This window comes from Sphaerodactylus townsendi, linkage group LG06 (assembly GCF_021028975.2).
Source record: "Sphaerodactylus townsendi isolate TG3544 linkage group LG06, MPM_Stown_v2.3, whole genome shotgun sequence".
Lineage (NCBI taxonomy): Eukaryota > Metazoa > Chordata > Lepidosauria > Squamata > Sphaerodactylidae > Sphaerodactylus > Sphaerodactylus townsendi.
In genome coordinates this window covers 3,420,693-3,436,263 of record NC_059430.1, presented here as the reverse complement: position 1 = coordinate 3,436,263, position 15,571 = coordinate 3,420,693, and the positions used below count along the sequence as shown (strand labels likewise).

Here is a 15,571-nt window from a genome sequence, read left to right as displayed (position 1 = left end):
GGATCAGACCAGAGTCCATCCAGTCCAGCTCTCTGCTACTCGCAGTGGCCCACCAGGTGCCTTTGGGAGCTCACCTGCAGGAGGTGAAAGCAATGGCCTTCTGCGGCTGCTGCTCCCGAGCACCTGGTCTGCTAAGGCATTTGCAATCTCAGATCAAGGAGGATCAAGATTGGTAGTCATAGATCGACTTCTCCTCCATCAATCTGTCCAAGCCCCTTTTAAAGCTATCCAGGTGAGTGGCCATCACCACCTCCTGTGGCAGCATATTCCAAACACCCATCACACGTTGCGTGAAGAAGTGTTTCCTTTGATTAGTCCTAATTCTTCCCCCCAGCATTTTCAATGGATGCCCCCTGGTTCTAGTATTGTGAGAAAGAGAGAAAAATTTCCTGTACTTTGAATCCATTCCCCTGGAGCAGCAGAAAACAAGCTTGCTCCCTCTTCAACGTGACATCCCTTCAAATATTATCATGCCATTCCTTAACTTTCTCTTCTCCAGACTAAACGTATGTAGCTCCCTAAGCCGCTCCTCATAGGGCACGGATGCCAGACTTCTGACCATTTTGGTTACCTTCCAGTTTGGACCTGTTCCATCTTTCTTGAATTGCATTGCCCAGAACGGGAAACAGTATTCCAGGTGAGGCCTGACTAATGCAGAACAAAGTGGTAGCATTACGTCCCTGGCTGTAGACACTGTACTCCTGTTGATGCAGCCCAGAATCGCATTGGCTTTCTTGGCTGCCGCATCACACTGCTGACTCATGTTCAGCTTGTGGTCTACTAAGACTCCCAGACCCCTTTCACGGGTACTGTTGTCAAGCCAGGTGTCGCCCATCCTATATCTGTGCATTTCATTTTTTCTGCCTAAGTGTAGTACCTTACATTGTTGAAATGCGTTTTGTTAGTTTTGGCCCAGCTCTCTAATATGTCCTGGTCATGTTGAATTCTGACCCTGCCCTCTGGGGTATGAGCTACCCTTTTGAATTTGGTAACATCTGCAAACTTGATTAGCACGCTCTCTATTCCATCTATCCAATAGGTGTCAAACTCACGGCCCTCCAGATGTTATGGACTACAGTTCCCATCATCCCCTGCCAGCATGATGGGAACTGTAGCCCATAACATCTGGAGGGACACGAGTTTGACACCTGTGATCTATCCAATCATCCAGTGGCAAATCGTTTCTATGGTTTATTTTGCCCTTGTGTGTGTTGAAATATTAAATGGTCATAACACTGGTTGGATTACACTTATTATATATTTGTTTTACTAAATTTTATGCTCCGCTCTACCCCAGCACAAGGCCAGGCTCCGGGTGGTTAACAGTAAAATCATTTCAATGCAAATACGGAAGCAATAGAATCATTCCATACAAATATCTAACAAATGTTATCCATCTATTAAAACCATTAAAACTAACTCACCAAGACAGCGCTCCTTTGACAGGCTAAGCAACTCCCCGTTCCTAATACCTCCTTCCCAACCTAGATTTATTTGTTTGTTTGTTTGTTTGTTTGTTTGTTTGTTTGTTTGTTTATAATTGGTTTTATATACCGCCCCTCCCCCGAAGGGCTCTGGGCGGTGAACAACACAATAAAACAGTAATTACAATAAAACCCCATTAAAACAGCAAATTATCTTAATACAAGGGGAGAGGGTTATGTTGAGTATTATTGTAGTCCAGGTATAGTCATTTTGAATTTTTGGTTAGCTTAGGCTAGACTACACCTCTGAACCAGTCCCAGTTTAGCTATCCTCAGCAAGCCCTGTTCCCTACCTTTGAACGCTGAGAGAATGAACTCCAGAAATAGAGGGATTTGGGAACTACCGTGCTTCCCCGAAAATAAGACAGTGTCTTATATTAATTTTTGCTCCCAAAGATGCGCTATGTCTTATTTTCAGGGGGTGTCTTATTTTTCTGTGCTCTGTTCGTCGGGCATGCTTCCAAACAAAAACTTTGCCACGTCTTACTTTCGGGGGATGCCTTATATTTCGCACTTCAGCAAAACCTCTACTACGTCTTATTTTCAGGGGATGTCTTATCTTCGGGGAAACAGGGTAACATGGCACAGAGACTGACTTTCCCCCCTGATCAATAGCGATAGCACCTTACAAAGGGACGGAATAATCCCCAGGTGTTTTTAGGGGTGGTTGACAGTTTATTCACCACCTCAAGGCAGGAAGTTCTCAGAGAATGTTAATAGTTACAGTTCAATGACGATAGTATACTTATGAAGAAAATTTTGTAAACTCAGAAGGGGAGGGGAAACGTTTTGAAACATAACCATACTTAAGGAGTTGGACCAGGGAGGAACAACAACAGGAAATGGATCCCCTGTTCGATCCGTCGGATAGCCCAGCGAACGCGGGCTGTGATCGCTGTTGGATCTTACTTAACATGGTTTTAATTTTCATTTTATTGAGATATTTGCTAGAAATCGATTTGTTGCGCCAATACCTGCAGCTTTGGGCATTAATAAGACAGTCACCATTCTCTGCCCATGGTGGGCTCAGGAGTTTATCAAGAATAAGAGCAGGCCTTCGCAGTGCAGTTGGTGAGCCAATTCACACAGTCCCGAGAGTGTGTTGGGAATGCAAAAAGGTGAAGTTGTCACGAGCTGTATCCTGACCTGTAATATTGGCTCATTCCGCCCATGCAGAATAATGCACTTTCAAACTGCTTTCAGTGCTCTTTGAAGCTGTGCGGAATGGCAAAATCCGCTTGCAAGCAGTTGTGAAAGTGGTTTATTTGGGGTCATAAGACAGCTACAGAACCACGAAGGTGGCACGAAACAGGTTCTTGGAAGACCAGAGCATCGAGGCTCCCTGGCCACGATGCGGCTTCTTTGCCGCAATCCGTTCGATCCCTTGCTCGAAAGCGGAACCATCACCCCACAGATCAGTCCACGTGATCCAGAGCACAGAACCCCACAAAGGGATGGACCACAAGTGATCACGCAAGAGAGAGCTCAGGTGGGGCCAGAGATGGCTCACATACAACCTTTTACTGTTCTCGTACGAGGATTTTTACAGTTTAACAGACAGACATTATTTATTAACCACATCCAAACTGGGGTGCTGTGTGGTTTCTGGGCTGTACGCCAGTGGTGGGATCCAAAAACTTTAATCACAGGTTTCCGATGGTGGTGGGATTCAAACAGTGGCGCCGCCGCACACGCGCCCCTCCAGTCCCTATTGGGCAGGGAGGTTGCTTGAGTAACCCCTTCTCGCACTCAGAAAAAATGAGTAACCACTTCTAGAGAAGTGGTGAGAACTGGTTGGATCCCACCTCTGCTGGACGGCCATGTTCTAGTAGCATTTCTAGTAGCATTTCTACGTGCAGCCTGGAAACCACACAACACCCCAGTGATTCCGGCTGTGAAAGCCTTCGGCAATACATTGTACGTTAAAACTGCTTCACAACCACATTTACAAAGGAAAATTCTTGTGATAGTATGTACGGGGGGCAAAATGCAGAAATAACTGGTCCCTGTTGGGACTTCGAATTGTATTTAATTAGGATTCACTAGGTCTGTAAGGCAGTGTTTAGTTGTCTATTAAGGATTTATTTATTTATTTATTTATTTATTTATTTATTTATTTATTTATTTGATTGATTGATTTGATTTGATTTGATTTGATTTGATTTGTAGACCGCCCCATCCCCAAGGGGCTCTGGGCGGTGCCTACAACAGAGTCTGCATATATCCAGTTTATAACAATAAACAATTATTACATGTACTAAAATCCATTAAAACCATTAAAACAGCTGTCAATACAATAATAACAGGCGTCCCATAACCCAATTTATTATTATTATTATTATTATTGTTGTTGTTGTTGTTGTTGTTATTTATTAGGTTTATAGACCGCTCTCCCCCAAAGGGCTCAGGGCGGTGAACAGCGTATAAATAGAGCGCATATATCAGATTAAATCTGTCAAATATTAGTTAATACAGGCTCTAAAAATATGTATGTATAAACCCTACCCCATTAAAATGCAGCATTATTAAATTTAATACAAAATTAATACAAAAGATGGCGCCTACTATCAAGTTCCCTCAAACCCCAAAAGCCTCCCCAAAAGGACGGAAACGGCCGGACTGAAAGGATTCATGTATGAACATGAGTGGTTCTCAGTAACCATATTATCCGGAGAACTTTCCTTTGCAAATATGGATTGACGACTTTGGGTTGAGGAAGCGCGGGAGATTTGGGGGTGGTGCTTCAGAAGGGCAGGGTTTGGAAAGAGGAGGGACCTTCGCAGATCATAACGGCTCAGAACCCGCCCTCCGAAACTGCCATTTTTCTCCAAGGGAGCTGGGCTCTGTGGTCTAGAGATATATTTTGCACACCTTGGCCACACGGGCTAGAACAGAGGTTGCCAAACTGTGGCTTGCGAGCTGCAGGTGGCTTTTTTGCCACATAATAATGTGTAGCTCATGGCCTGGGAGACTGGTGGAGGGGGTCTCCCCCCCTCCCGATGTGTCTCCCCCTGTTCATGTCCTCGCCTCTGGGTGCACTGCTGCCCTTTGCTACGGGGCAAGGAAGTGCCCGAGGTCTGGAAGCCCCTGTAATTCGTCCAGCCATTCATTGAATTCGTACAGGGCATCCATTGAAAATGCTGGGGGGAAGAATTAGGACTAATCAAAGGAAACCCTTCTTCACGCAACGTGTGATTGGTGTTTGGAATATGCTGCCACAGGAGGTGGCGATGGCCACTAGCCTGGAGAGCTTTAAAAGGGGCTTGGACAGATTGATGGAGGAGAAGTCGATTTATGGCTACCAATCTTGATCCTCTTTGATCTGAGATTGCAAATGCCTCAGCAGACCAGGTGCTCGGGAGCAACAGCCGCAGAAGGCCGTTGCTTTCACATCCTGCATGTGACCTCCCAAAGGCACCTGGTGGGCCACTGCAAGTAGCAGAGAGCTGGACTAGATGGACTCTGGTCTGATCCAGCTGGCTTGTTCTTATGTTCTTATGTTCTTATCTGGATTTTAAATAATTCAGAGCAAGGAGTTCTACTAGCAGGAACAGTCAGTTATTATTGTTAGCAATATCTGCTTTTACCCCCTTGGTTTTTATTTTTGGCGGCCTCATTTCATGTTAATAAAAAGTATTTAAAAATTACATACGTTCATAATTATTATTACGTATGTGTATTTCTTGATATTTATAAAAAAGGTTCATAAGAAAATGTGCAGGTAATGTCAAAAAAAATTGCGTGTAATATCGGTTCGTGTTTTGTGACTCTCAAACATCTGAGGGGTTTTTTGTGTGTGTGGCTCTTATACTAAAGAAGTTGGGCCTCCCCTGGGGTAGAGACGCTGGTTTTCTTTTATCCTTTCTTTTGCCCGCCCTTGTTGCTTGCAGACAGAGGTGTACCTGCAGAAAATGGTGTCCGGGGTAAGACCTTATTTTTGGGCCGCCACCCCCCCCCCCCGGCTCATCCTCTATCGGCGGCTGGCTGCCTCCCTGCCTTGTTCGTCAGGGGCCAAGGGGTTTGCAATTTTGGTGTGTGGGGAGCGATTTTGCGACCCCCACGTGATCAGATGGGTGGCGTCCAAGACATGTGACCTCCCATGTCCCTCTGGCACGTACACCCCCTGCTTGCCGATTAAATAGCTCAAGAACTGGCTGTTGTGGGTTTCCTGGGCTTCATGGCTGTGGTCTGGTAGTTTTTGCTCCTAATGTTTTACTTGTATCTATGGCTGGAATCTTCATAGGCCTGTCATGGCAAGATGCAGCAGGTTAAGAGCTTGTGTATCTAATCTGGAGGGACTGGGTTTTATTCCCAGCTCTGTCGCTTGAGCTGTGGAGGCTTATCTGGGGAATTCAGATTAGCCTGTGCACTCCCACACACGCCAGCTGGGTGACCTTGGGCTAGTCACAGCTTCTCCGAGCTCTCTCAGCCCCACCTACCTCACAGGGTGTTTGTTGTGTGTGGGGGGGGGGGAAGGGCAAGGAGATTGTAAGCCCCTTTGAGTCTCCTGCAGGAGAGAAAGGGGGGATATAAGTCCAAACTCCTCCGCCGCCTCCTCCGCCGCCTCCTCCGCCGCCTCCTCCTCCTCCTCCTCCTCCTTCTTCTTCTTCACTTTCCACAATGTGCCACAGAGAGAAACACTAACTTATGTGACATGCCTCTAAAGACCAACACTACTGAAACATTAGGAGCAAAAACTACCAGACCGTGGCCACACAGCCCGGAAAACCCACAACAGCCAGTTGACTTCCAGCTGCAGATGCCTTGGCCAACACATTAACTCAAGCAGATTTAAGAATTTTTGCCTTCCTGCGGGCGTACAGCAGGGGTCACTGGGGAAGTGATTGGAGGAAGTAGCTTTGAATTTCCAGCATTTGTTTGTCTGTTTGTTTGTTGGTTTGTTTATTAGCTTTATTATACTGCCTACTCCCGAAGGGCTCCGGGTGGTGTACAGAAGGTAAAACCATTAAAAGATATAATACAATAGAGCAATTAAAACCGGAATAGTTAAATAACGAAATACCGCATCAAACAAAATAAAGAAACCTAACATCAGATGGAACTTTCTACCCCCCGGGAGGGCACTGGGCACAATACAGTGACAACCAGGTATGATGGTATGTGTGTGTGTGTGGGGGGTGTGTGTGTTAGTGGGGAGCAATCAGTGGCCAGCCTCCGCAAAGGCCTGGTGGAAGAACTCCGTTTTACAGGCCCCGAGGAGCTGTCCGAGGTATCAATCACTAGCCTAATGCAACGTACATATTTAATATTTATTAAAAATATTTTTGCAGAAAGGATAGTAATAATTTATTAAATAATTTATTACGGGATTAAAAATGTTAAAATGGCTTTTAAAAGACTGTACGTTAATATCTGAATGATTGCCATGAATGATTGTAAATATGAATATTGCACAGATCCCTAATATGGTTGATGAAGTAAGAGTGTGATCGGAAGAAGAACTTTTCGAAAACGGTCATAATAGCGCAATCCGTTCATTCTCAATATCCGGATCAAGTACAGACCGGTTCCATGACCAATCCAAACGGAAACTGATTTACAATATACGGACTTGATATATTCGCAATGCAGCACACTGGAGCTTACGTGCCATCTTAGAGAACAATAATTTGCGTCCCTTTGGAAATTATGGAGACGGAGGTCCGTGGTTACCAACACAAGAGGACTTGATTGAGACAAATCGGAGACACAACCAGTGAATGCTGCTATCTGGGTTATTGTAAGCTGTATCGTTGTATGCTGAATGTTTCACAGTTTGTTCTGCACTAAATCTCACTGTTTATGCACTTTATGAATGTTTGTTTTGCACAATATAAAAGCGGTCGATGCAACGCATGTTTGTTGAGTGAGCTGTCCAAGGTCCCACAAGACCCTGATGACTGGAGGGAGAAGGTTCCACCAGACAGGGGCCAGAGCAGTAAAAGCCCTGGCCCGGGTAGAGGCTAGTTCAGTGGTGGCGAACCTATGGCACGGGTGCCAGAGGTGGCACTCAGAGCCCTCTCTGTGGGCATGCATGCACAGAGTTCGTCATGTGATAATAGTGTAATTATTTCAGGGAGATTATTAGCATTAAACCTAAGACCTAGTTTTGGGGAGGCAGTGTAGGTAACCCTGTTAAGCGCTGTTAACCCCCACTGATTTTCATGCAAAGAACTAAAGCATGATCCTTTACCTGGGAGTAAGTTCAGTTGCTGGCAATGGGGCTTGTTTCTGAGTAAACCCTCCTAGGGTTGTGATTCACCCGTTCGAAGCATTGCACAGTTGCTTCAAAGCAAAGCCACCGACTACCACCAAGCTTACTCCCGAGTAACGCGCACCTTGAAGCCAACTGTTTTTTCTATACTAAAACCTCAGTATTTAGGTTAAATTGCCATGTTGGCACTTTGCGATAAATAAGTGGGTTTTGGGTTGCAGTTTGGGCACTCGGTCTCGAAAAGGTTCGCCATCACTGGGCTAGTTGCATCATTGGGGAGTCGGGGACCACCAGCAGATTTGCTTCTGCAGATCGCAGAGGCCGAGTAGGACATAAGGGGTGGACTAGATGACCCCTAGGATACCTTTTTCTAATACCTGCCCTAGTGCTCTGCTTCTAGGACACAAGGCTTGCTCCACAGGGAGCTGACTGGAAGAATCAGCTACTTTTTATGCAAGATTCTGATTGGATGAGACTTTACTATTTGGCCATCAAAACATCTGGCTGCTGCCATATTTGTTCTGCCGGGCCTTTGGAGGAACCAGCCGTTGATGGTGCCCCCCCCCTCCCCGGCCTTTACATCTGTGCCTTTTGCCATCTTGCGATTTACTGTTCCTCCCTCCTGAAAGAGGATTTAAAAATGGAGCTGTCGGACGCCATTCTGCTTATGGTAACCTGATATTATGTCTAGTCTTATTTTTATCGCTGCTTTTAATGGTTTTAGCTGTTTTATTCTATATTATTATTATTATTATTATTATTATTATTAGGGTTTATAGGCCCCCCTCCCCCGAAGGGCTCAGGGCGGTATACAGTATATAGATAGAGCACAATCAAATTAAAATACAATAAATATGAATTAAGATGGCTCTCTCTATATATGATGGTTTGCTGTACACCGCCCAGAGCCCTTCGGGGATGGGGCGGCATAAAAGTCAAAAGAATAAATAAATAAATAAAATATTTAAATACTCAAGAAAATAAAACCTGCAAACCTTTTTTTTTTGCAGAATTAAATGATAAACACGTCAACCAGGAAGAACTGGTTTCTCTGCAGCCCGCCTTCTTTTCATTACAGTGATTTTTAAAAACTATTTACTCAGTCTATCAATAACCTGATAAGGCACAATCCACCAGAAAGTTCAAACACACCTGTTTGATGTATTGTCGAAGGCTTGCACAGCCGGGATCACTAGGGTGTTGTGGGTTTTCCGGGTTGTATGGCTGTGTTCCAGCAGCATTTTCTCCTGACGTTTCACCGGCATCTGTGGCTGGCATCTTCAGAGGATCGTGGCCGTACAACCCAGAAAACCCACAACACCCTAAACCTGTTTGAGATGGAGACCAAAGCATGTTGGCTCTCTGAAACTTCAAGTATAATTCACTGAATCCCAGCACAGATCTACAGCTGTGGGATTTCCATATCGGCCTGTTGTGTAGCTGCATTTCATCCGAGTGTCCAAAGGGTTATTTTCTGGCAAATCACTACACAGAAGCAAACTTCGAGACCCTTTTGCACTTAGCCACTGTAGTTAACGTATTAAAACTGCTGGGTGGGGGAGTTGATGACATCATTAGAGTTAGCCAATAAGCATCCTCCGTAGTTAATTTTTCTCCCAAAGCCCGCAGAAATCCAAACGTTGGCTCAAGACAGAAAAAATTTACATTTTATAGAGCCGTACAGTCACCCAAAAGCTGCCTTTGCATTTCTTAAAGTATTATATGCATCTCCATCCTTCCTTTGATGATACATCTCTGTAAAGAAACTTATTTGGAGGGAGTGGCCACTGATGGTGCCCCCCCTTTGGAGGGACCGGCCGCTGATGGTGCCCCCCCTTTCTTGGCTCTTACATCTGGGCCTTATACTATCTGATGGAACTCGCCGTTCCTCCCCTTGGGAAAGGATTTAATAATAGGTACGCCGGGCGCCACTCACACTTATAATTATCAGTAGTCTTCCGCTGCTTTTATAGGTTTTAACTAGTTTATGATGGTTTTATGACTGAATTTTATCATATGCTGTACACCGCCCGGAGCCCTTCGGGGATAGGGCGGTATAAAAGCCTAAAGTATAAATAAATAAATTTAATTGATTTTAGCTGAACTGCCTTATACTGAGTCAGACCAACATAGAAACCATAGAATCATAGAGTTGGAAGAGACCCCCAAGGGGCATCCAGCCCAACCCCCGCCAGTACAGGAACACATAATCAAAGCACCCTTGAACAGATGGCCATCCAGTCTCTGTTCAAAAACCTCCAAAGGAGACTCCATCACCTTCCAAGGCAGTGTATTCCACTGTCAAACAGCCTTTACCCTCAGGAAGTTCTTCCTTTGTTTAAGTCATTGGTGGCGAACCTTTGGCACGGGTGCCAGAGGTGGCACTCAGAGCCCTCTCTGTGGGCACGCGCAAATAGAGTTGCCCCCCTGGGGCCTGGGCCACTGGGTTCGATTATTACCATTTAACCTAAGACCTAGTTTTGGGGAAGCAGTGTAGGTAACCCTGTTAAGCACTGTTAAACCCCACTGATTTTTATGCAAAGAACTAAAGCGTGATCCTTTACCTGGGAGTAAGCTCAGTTGCTGGCAATGGGGCTTGCTTCTGAGTAAACCCTCCTAGGGCTGTGATTCACCCGTTGGAAGAGTTGCACAGTTGCTTCAAAACAAAGCCACTGACTACCACCAAGCTTACTCCTGAGTAACGCACGCCTCAGAGTCAACCATTTTTTCTAAACAAAAACCTCAGTATTTGGGTTAAATTGCCGGGTTGGCACTTTGCGATAAATAAGTAGGTTTTGGGTTGCAATTTGGGCACTTGGTCTCGAAAAGGTTCGCCATCGCTGGTTTAGGTGGAATCTCGTTTCTCATTGTTCGAACCAATTACTCTGTGTCCTAGTTTCTGGAGCAGCTTGCTCTCTCTTCAACATGACATACCTTCAAATGTTTAAAGAGGGCTATCATTTCACCCTTAACCTTCTCCTCTCCAGATTAAACATAGAAATCATAGAATCAGACCGTTGGAAGAGACCACAAGGGCCATCGAGTCCAACCTCCTAGAAATAGAATCGCACCATTGGAAGAGACCACAGCGGCCCCCAAGTCCAACCTCCTGGCCATGCAGGATTACACAATCAAAGCACTCGTGACAGATGACCATACAGCCTCCACCAGCCTCCGAGGCAGCGTCTTCCACTGTCAAAAAGCCCTTACAGTCAGAAAGCAATTCCTACTGTTTATGCATTTATGCATTTATTTACCATCTTAATTCTGGTTCCATCTATGTTACCCTCCTAGAGAGGAGTCTGGCCTCTCCTTCTTTTTGGGGGGAGATTTTAACGGACTGGGTTATAGGACGCCTCATTGTTATGTTAACCGCTGTTTTAATAGATTTTAATGGATTTTAGCTATTGTATTGGTTGTTGTGTGGTCACTATTGTAGACCCTTATTTATTTGTATATATATATTGATGTTGTGCACCGCCCAGAGCCCCTTGGGGATGGGGCGGTCTATAAATTGAAAACATAAATAAATAAAAATAAATAAATAGGTGGAAACTCTTTTCTCATAGTTTGAATCCATTCCTCCTTGTCCAAGTTTCCGGAGCAGCAGAAAACAAGCTTGCTCCCTAAGCCACACCGCATCCCTTCAAATATTTAAACGTGGCTATCGTGTCTCCCCTCCCTTGACCTTCTCTTCCCCAGAATAAATATAGCCAGCTCCCTAAATCTCCCCTCAGAGGGCCTGGATTCAAGATCTTGTACCATGTTGCCCGCACTCCTCTGGACTCTCTCCAGCTTGTCAGCATCCTTCCTGAATTGTGGTACCCAGAACGGGGCACAGGATTCCAGTAGTCGGTCTTCCAAGGCTGCTCTTGTCTACTCAAAGTGACAGCAACTCTGCAAAGTCTCATGCCAAGGTCTTTCCCATCTCTTACTGTTGGGTCTATTTAACTGGAGATGCCAAGGACAGAACCTGAATGCCAAGGAGATGCTCCAAAACTGAGCCACAGCCTCTCCCCTTAAAGCTGCCCGACATTGAACCGGACCCTCGTTCGTCAAGGTCGGTATTGCCCACTCAGACTGGCAGCTGCTCCCCAGATTCTCAGACTGGGATTTCTTCACATCCCCTCCTGCCTGGTGCTTTTTGGACTGGAGATGGCAGGAACTGACCCTGGGACCTTCTGTACACCAAGCAGAGGTCATAAAAAGAACATAAGAACAAGCCAGCTGGATCAGACCAGAGTCCATCTAGTCCAGCTCTCTGCTACTCGCAGTGGCCCAACAGGTGCCTTTGGGAGCTCACAGGCAGGAGGTGAAAGCAATGGCCTTCTGCTCCTGCTGCTGCTCCCGAGCACCTGGTCTGCTAAGGCCTTTGCAATCTCAGATCAAGGAGGATCAAGATTGGTCGCCATAAATCAACTTCTCCTCCATAAATCTGTCCAAGCCCCTTTTAAAACTATCCAAGTGAGTGGCCATCACCACCTCCTGTGGCAGCATATTCCAAACACCAATCACACGTTGCGTGAAGAAGTGTTTCCTTTTATTAGTCCTAATTCTTCCCCCCAGCATTTTCAATGGATGCCCCCTGGTTCTAGTATTGTGAGAAAGAGAGAAAAATGTCTCTCTGTCCACATTTTCTACCCCAGGCATAATTTTATAGGCTTCAATCATATCCCCCCTCAGACGTCTCCTCTCCAAACTAAAGGTCCTATCCCTGATCCAGACCCCCTCCCTGAGAAGACAGCATCCTTACCTTGTTCATGTCAAAGGTGTGGAACATCTGCTCTATGTACTTGTTGGCTTCTCCATCCAACCCCCGGAGCCCAAAGAACTGCTTGAATTCATGTTCCGTCAGCTGCCCAGAAGGACACTCCGTCATGAACTTCTTGTACCAGTGGTGGATTTCTATCGCCTGGAGGTCGTCCACGGTGGTGTTGTTGGCTCCCATCTCGGGGGGTGACGGGAGCCGTGGGCACTCACGGTCTCCCGTGGGAAGCTGTGGCAGGAACGGGGTCTGGCTTCCTTCTGTTCTCCTTAGAGGTTCATCAGTATCATGGAGAGCAGGAGTGGAGGAAGGGCAGACCTAACCCAAGCCAATTACAATCACCTAATCTGATCGGAGATCAATTTAGAAGCCTTAAAGCTTCAATGCTATAAACAGCCGCCAGGGAAGAAGGGGAAAGGGTAATCCGGGAAAACGCTGCTATTTCGGGAGCCAGCTCAGAGAGGACAGGAGGATTAAGCAGGCCCTGAGCCATGGCCTGCCCTCCTTTCCCAGGAAAGTTGTTTCTCTTTACACAACATCCATTGCTCTTCCCAGGATTATAACTGCTATCTCAGTGTTGAAGGTGGCAACAGCCTCTGGCCGGAGTTCACAGGTGTCTCATCTCACACCTCAAAATAACCTATTGTTTCTTTAGAAGTCACTATGCACACACAGGGTAAGAAATGCAGAGCACAAGCAAAGCCTCTGACCTACTAGAAAAATTGAACTCTGGTGCAAGCAGACGTGGTCAAGGCTCTAGATCAGTGGTGGCGAACCTTTTTGAGACCGGGTGCCCAAATTGCAACCCGAACCTCACTTATTCATCACATAGTGCCAACCTGGCAATTTAACCTGAATGGTGAGGTTTCAGTTTAGAAAAAACGGTTGGCTTCCTCTGCCCCATCCGTTTGAGCAGAGGCCAGCCTGCTCTAGCCTCCAGCAAGTCCCGCGCGCACCGCTCTGTGCCTCTCTAGCATCTCTGCCTCCTCTGTGCCCCCCCTCTCGGGCAGCAGCCACCCGGAGCACAGGCACCAGGCCCACCAGCCAGGTCCTCCCTGCTCACTGTGGTGCACACATGTCGTGCTCAGTGGCCCAGGCCAGCCCAGATGTGTGTGTGTGTGTGGGGGGTGACTTTCTGCCCCCCACATGACAAACGCTGTGTGCGCGTGCCCACAGAGAGGGCTCCGAGTGCCACCTCTGGCACCCGTGCCATAGGTTCGGCATCACTGCCCTAGATCTCTGCTTATTTGCAAAAAGTCGATTGCACCCATGTGCATCATCACCCAACTGAAGAGTTGGATGGTGCCTTCTGGAACGGACGACTGAACGTTCAGAAAGGAAAGTAGTAGTAGTAATGGGAAATTTCAATTATCCTGATATTTGTTGGGAGTCAAACTCTGCCAAGGTTTGAAGGTCCAACAAATTCCTCACTTCCCCTGTAGACAATTTTATGATCCAGAAGGTGGAAGAAGCAACAAGGAGATCAGCTGTTTTAGATCTGTTCCTAACCAACAATGATGACTTGGTTAATGGTAGGTAGGCAGAATGGAAGTGGTAGGATCCCGAGGTGGGAGCGATCATATTCTCCTGGAGTTTGTTATACAGTGGAAAGGGTATGCCAAACATAGTCAGACATTTTCTAGACCAGTGATGGCGAACCTTTTTGAGACCGAGTGGCCAAATTGCAACCCAAAACCCATTTATTTATCGCAAAGTGCCGGCAACTTAACCTGAATACTGAGGTTTAAGTTTAGAAAAAGCAGTTGGCTCTGAGGCGTGCGTTACTCAGGAGTAAGCTTGGTGGTAGTCAGTGGCTTTGCTTTGAAGCAACCGTGCAACTCTTCCAACGGGTGAATCACAACCTGAGGAGGGTTTACTCAGAAGCAAGCCCCATTGCCAGCAACCGAGCTTACTTCCAGGTAAAGGATCACGCTTTAGTTCTTTGCTTATAAATCAGTGGGGGTTAACAGCGCTTATCAGGGTTACCTACACTGCTTCCCCAAAACTAGGTCTCAGGTTTAATGCTAATAAGAGCTCAGCGGCCCAGGCCAGCCTAGATGTGGGGCAGGGGGGGGGGGGCTCTGTTTGAGTGTGCCCACAGAGAGGGCTCTGAGTGCCACCTCTGGCACCCTTGCCATAGGTTCGCCACCACTGTTATAGACTGTAAGAAAGCTGATTTCAGTAAACTTAGGAAACTACTGGGTGAGATCCCAAGGTTTACTACAAGAGAAGGGAGTGGATGATGGATGGGAGTTTCTTAAAAGTGAGATCTTGAGGGCAAAATTTCAAAGGGTTCCAATGAAGAGAAAAAATGGGCGGTGTCTAAAGAAACCAGGATGGATGTCTAAAGAACTCTTAAATGAGCTAAGATATAAAAGGGACTTTTACAAGAAATGAAAAGGGGGGGGGATTACTAAGGAGGAATTCAAACAAATAGCCAAGACATGTAGGGAGAAAGTCAGAAAAACTAAAACTCACAATGAGCTCAGACTTGTGAGGGATGTTAAAAACAACAAAAAGGCTTTTTTTGGTTATGTTCATAGCAAAAGGAAGAAAAAGGATATGATAGAGTCACTGCGTGGAGAAGTTGGAGAAATTATAACAGGGACAAAGAAAAGGCAGAACTACTCAATACCTTCTTTGCATTGGTTTTTTCAAAACAACAACAGAAACAGTGCTCAACTGGGGGGAAATGGATAAGAAGATACAGGTGGGGAAATTCAGCACAGAATAGATAAAGAGCTAGGGGAATACCTGGATACTTTAAATGAATTCAAATCTCCAGGGCCTGATGAACTACATCCCAGGGTATTAAAAAAACTGGCAGAAGTAATCTCAGAACCACTTGCTATAAGCCTTGAGAACTCCTGGAGATCAGGAGAAGTCCCAGCGGACTGGAGGAGAGCTAATGTTGTCCCCATCTTTAAAAAAGGGGGAAAAAGAGGACCCAAACAGCTACCGCCCAGTCAGTCTGACGTCAATACCAGGAAAGATTCTAGAGCAGATCATTAAGGAGACAGTCTGTAAGCACTTGGAAAGGAATGATGTGATCACTGACAATCAACAAGCCATGTCAGACAAATTTTTTTGTGATAAGAGTGACAAACT

General features: G+C 46.0%; 2 protein-coding genes across 2 annotated transcripts in view; both read right to left on the bottom strand.

The window, feature by feature from the left end:
• The window catches only part of LOC125434613 (calcium and calcium/calmodulin-dependent serine/threonine-protein kinase DMI-3-like), a 34,858-nt gene extending 22,117 nt beyond the window's left edge, over positions 1-12,741 (bottom strand). Inside the window, exon 1 of the mRNA XM_048500143.1 lies at positions 12,452-12,741. Within this exon, the coding sequence (XP_048356100.1) occupies positions 12,452-12,646 (195 nt within the window). The 5' untranslated portion in view covers positions 12,647-12,741. The remainder of the gene's footprint in view (positions 1-12,451) is intronic.
• The window catches only part of NME6 (NME/NM23 nucleoside diphosphate kinase 6), a 581,226-nt gene that overhangs the window by 181,139 nt on the left and 384,516 nt on the right, over positions 1-15,571 (bottom strand). The window lies entirely within an intron of this gene.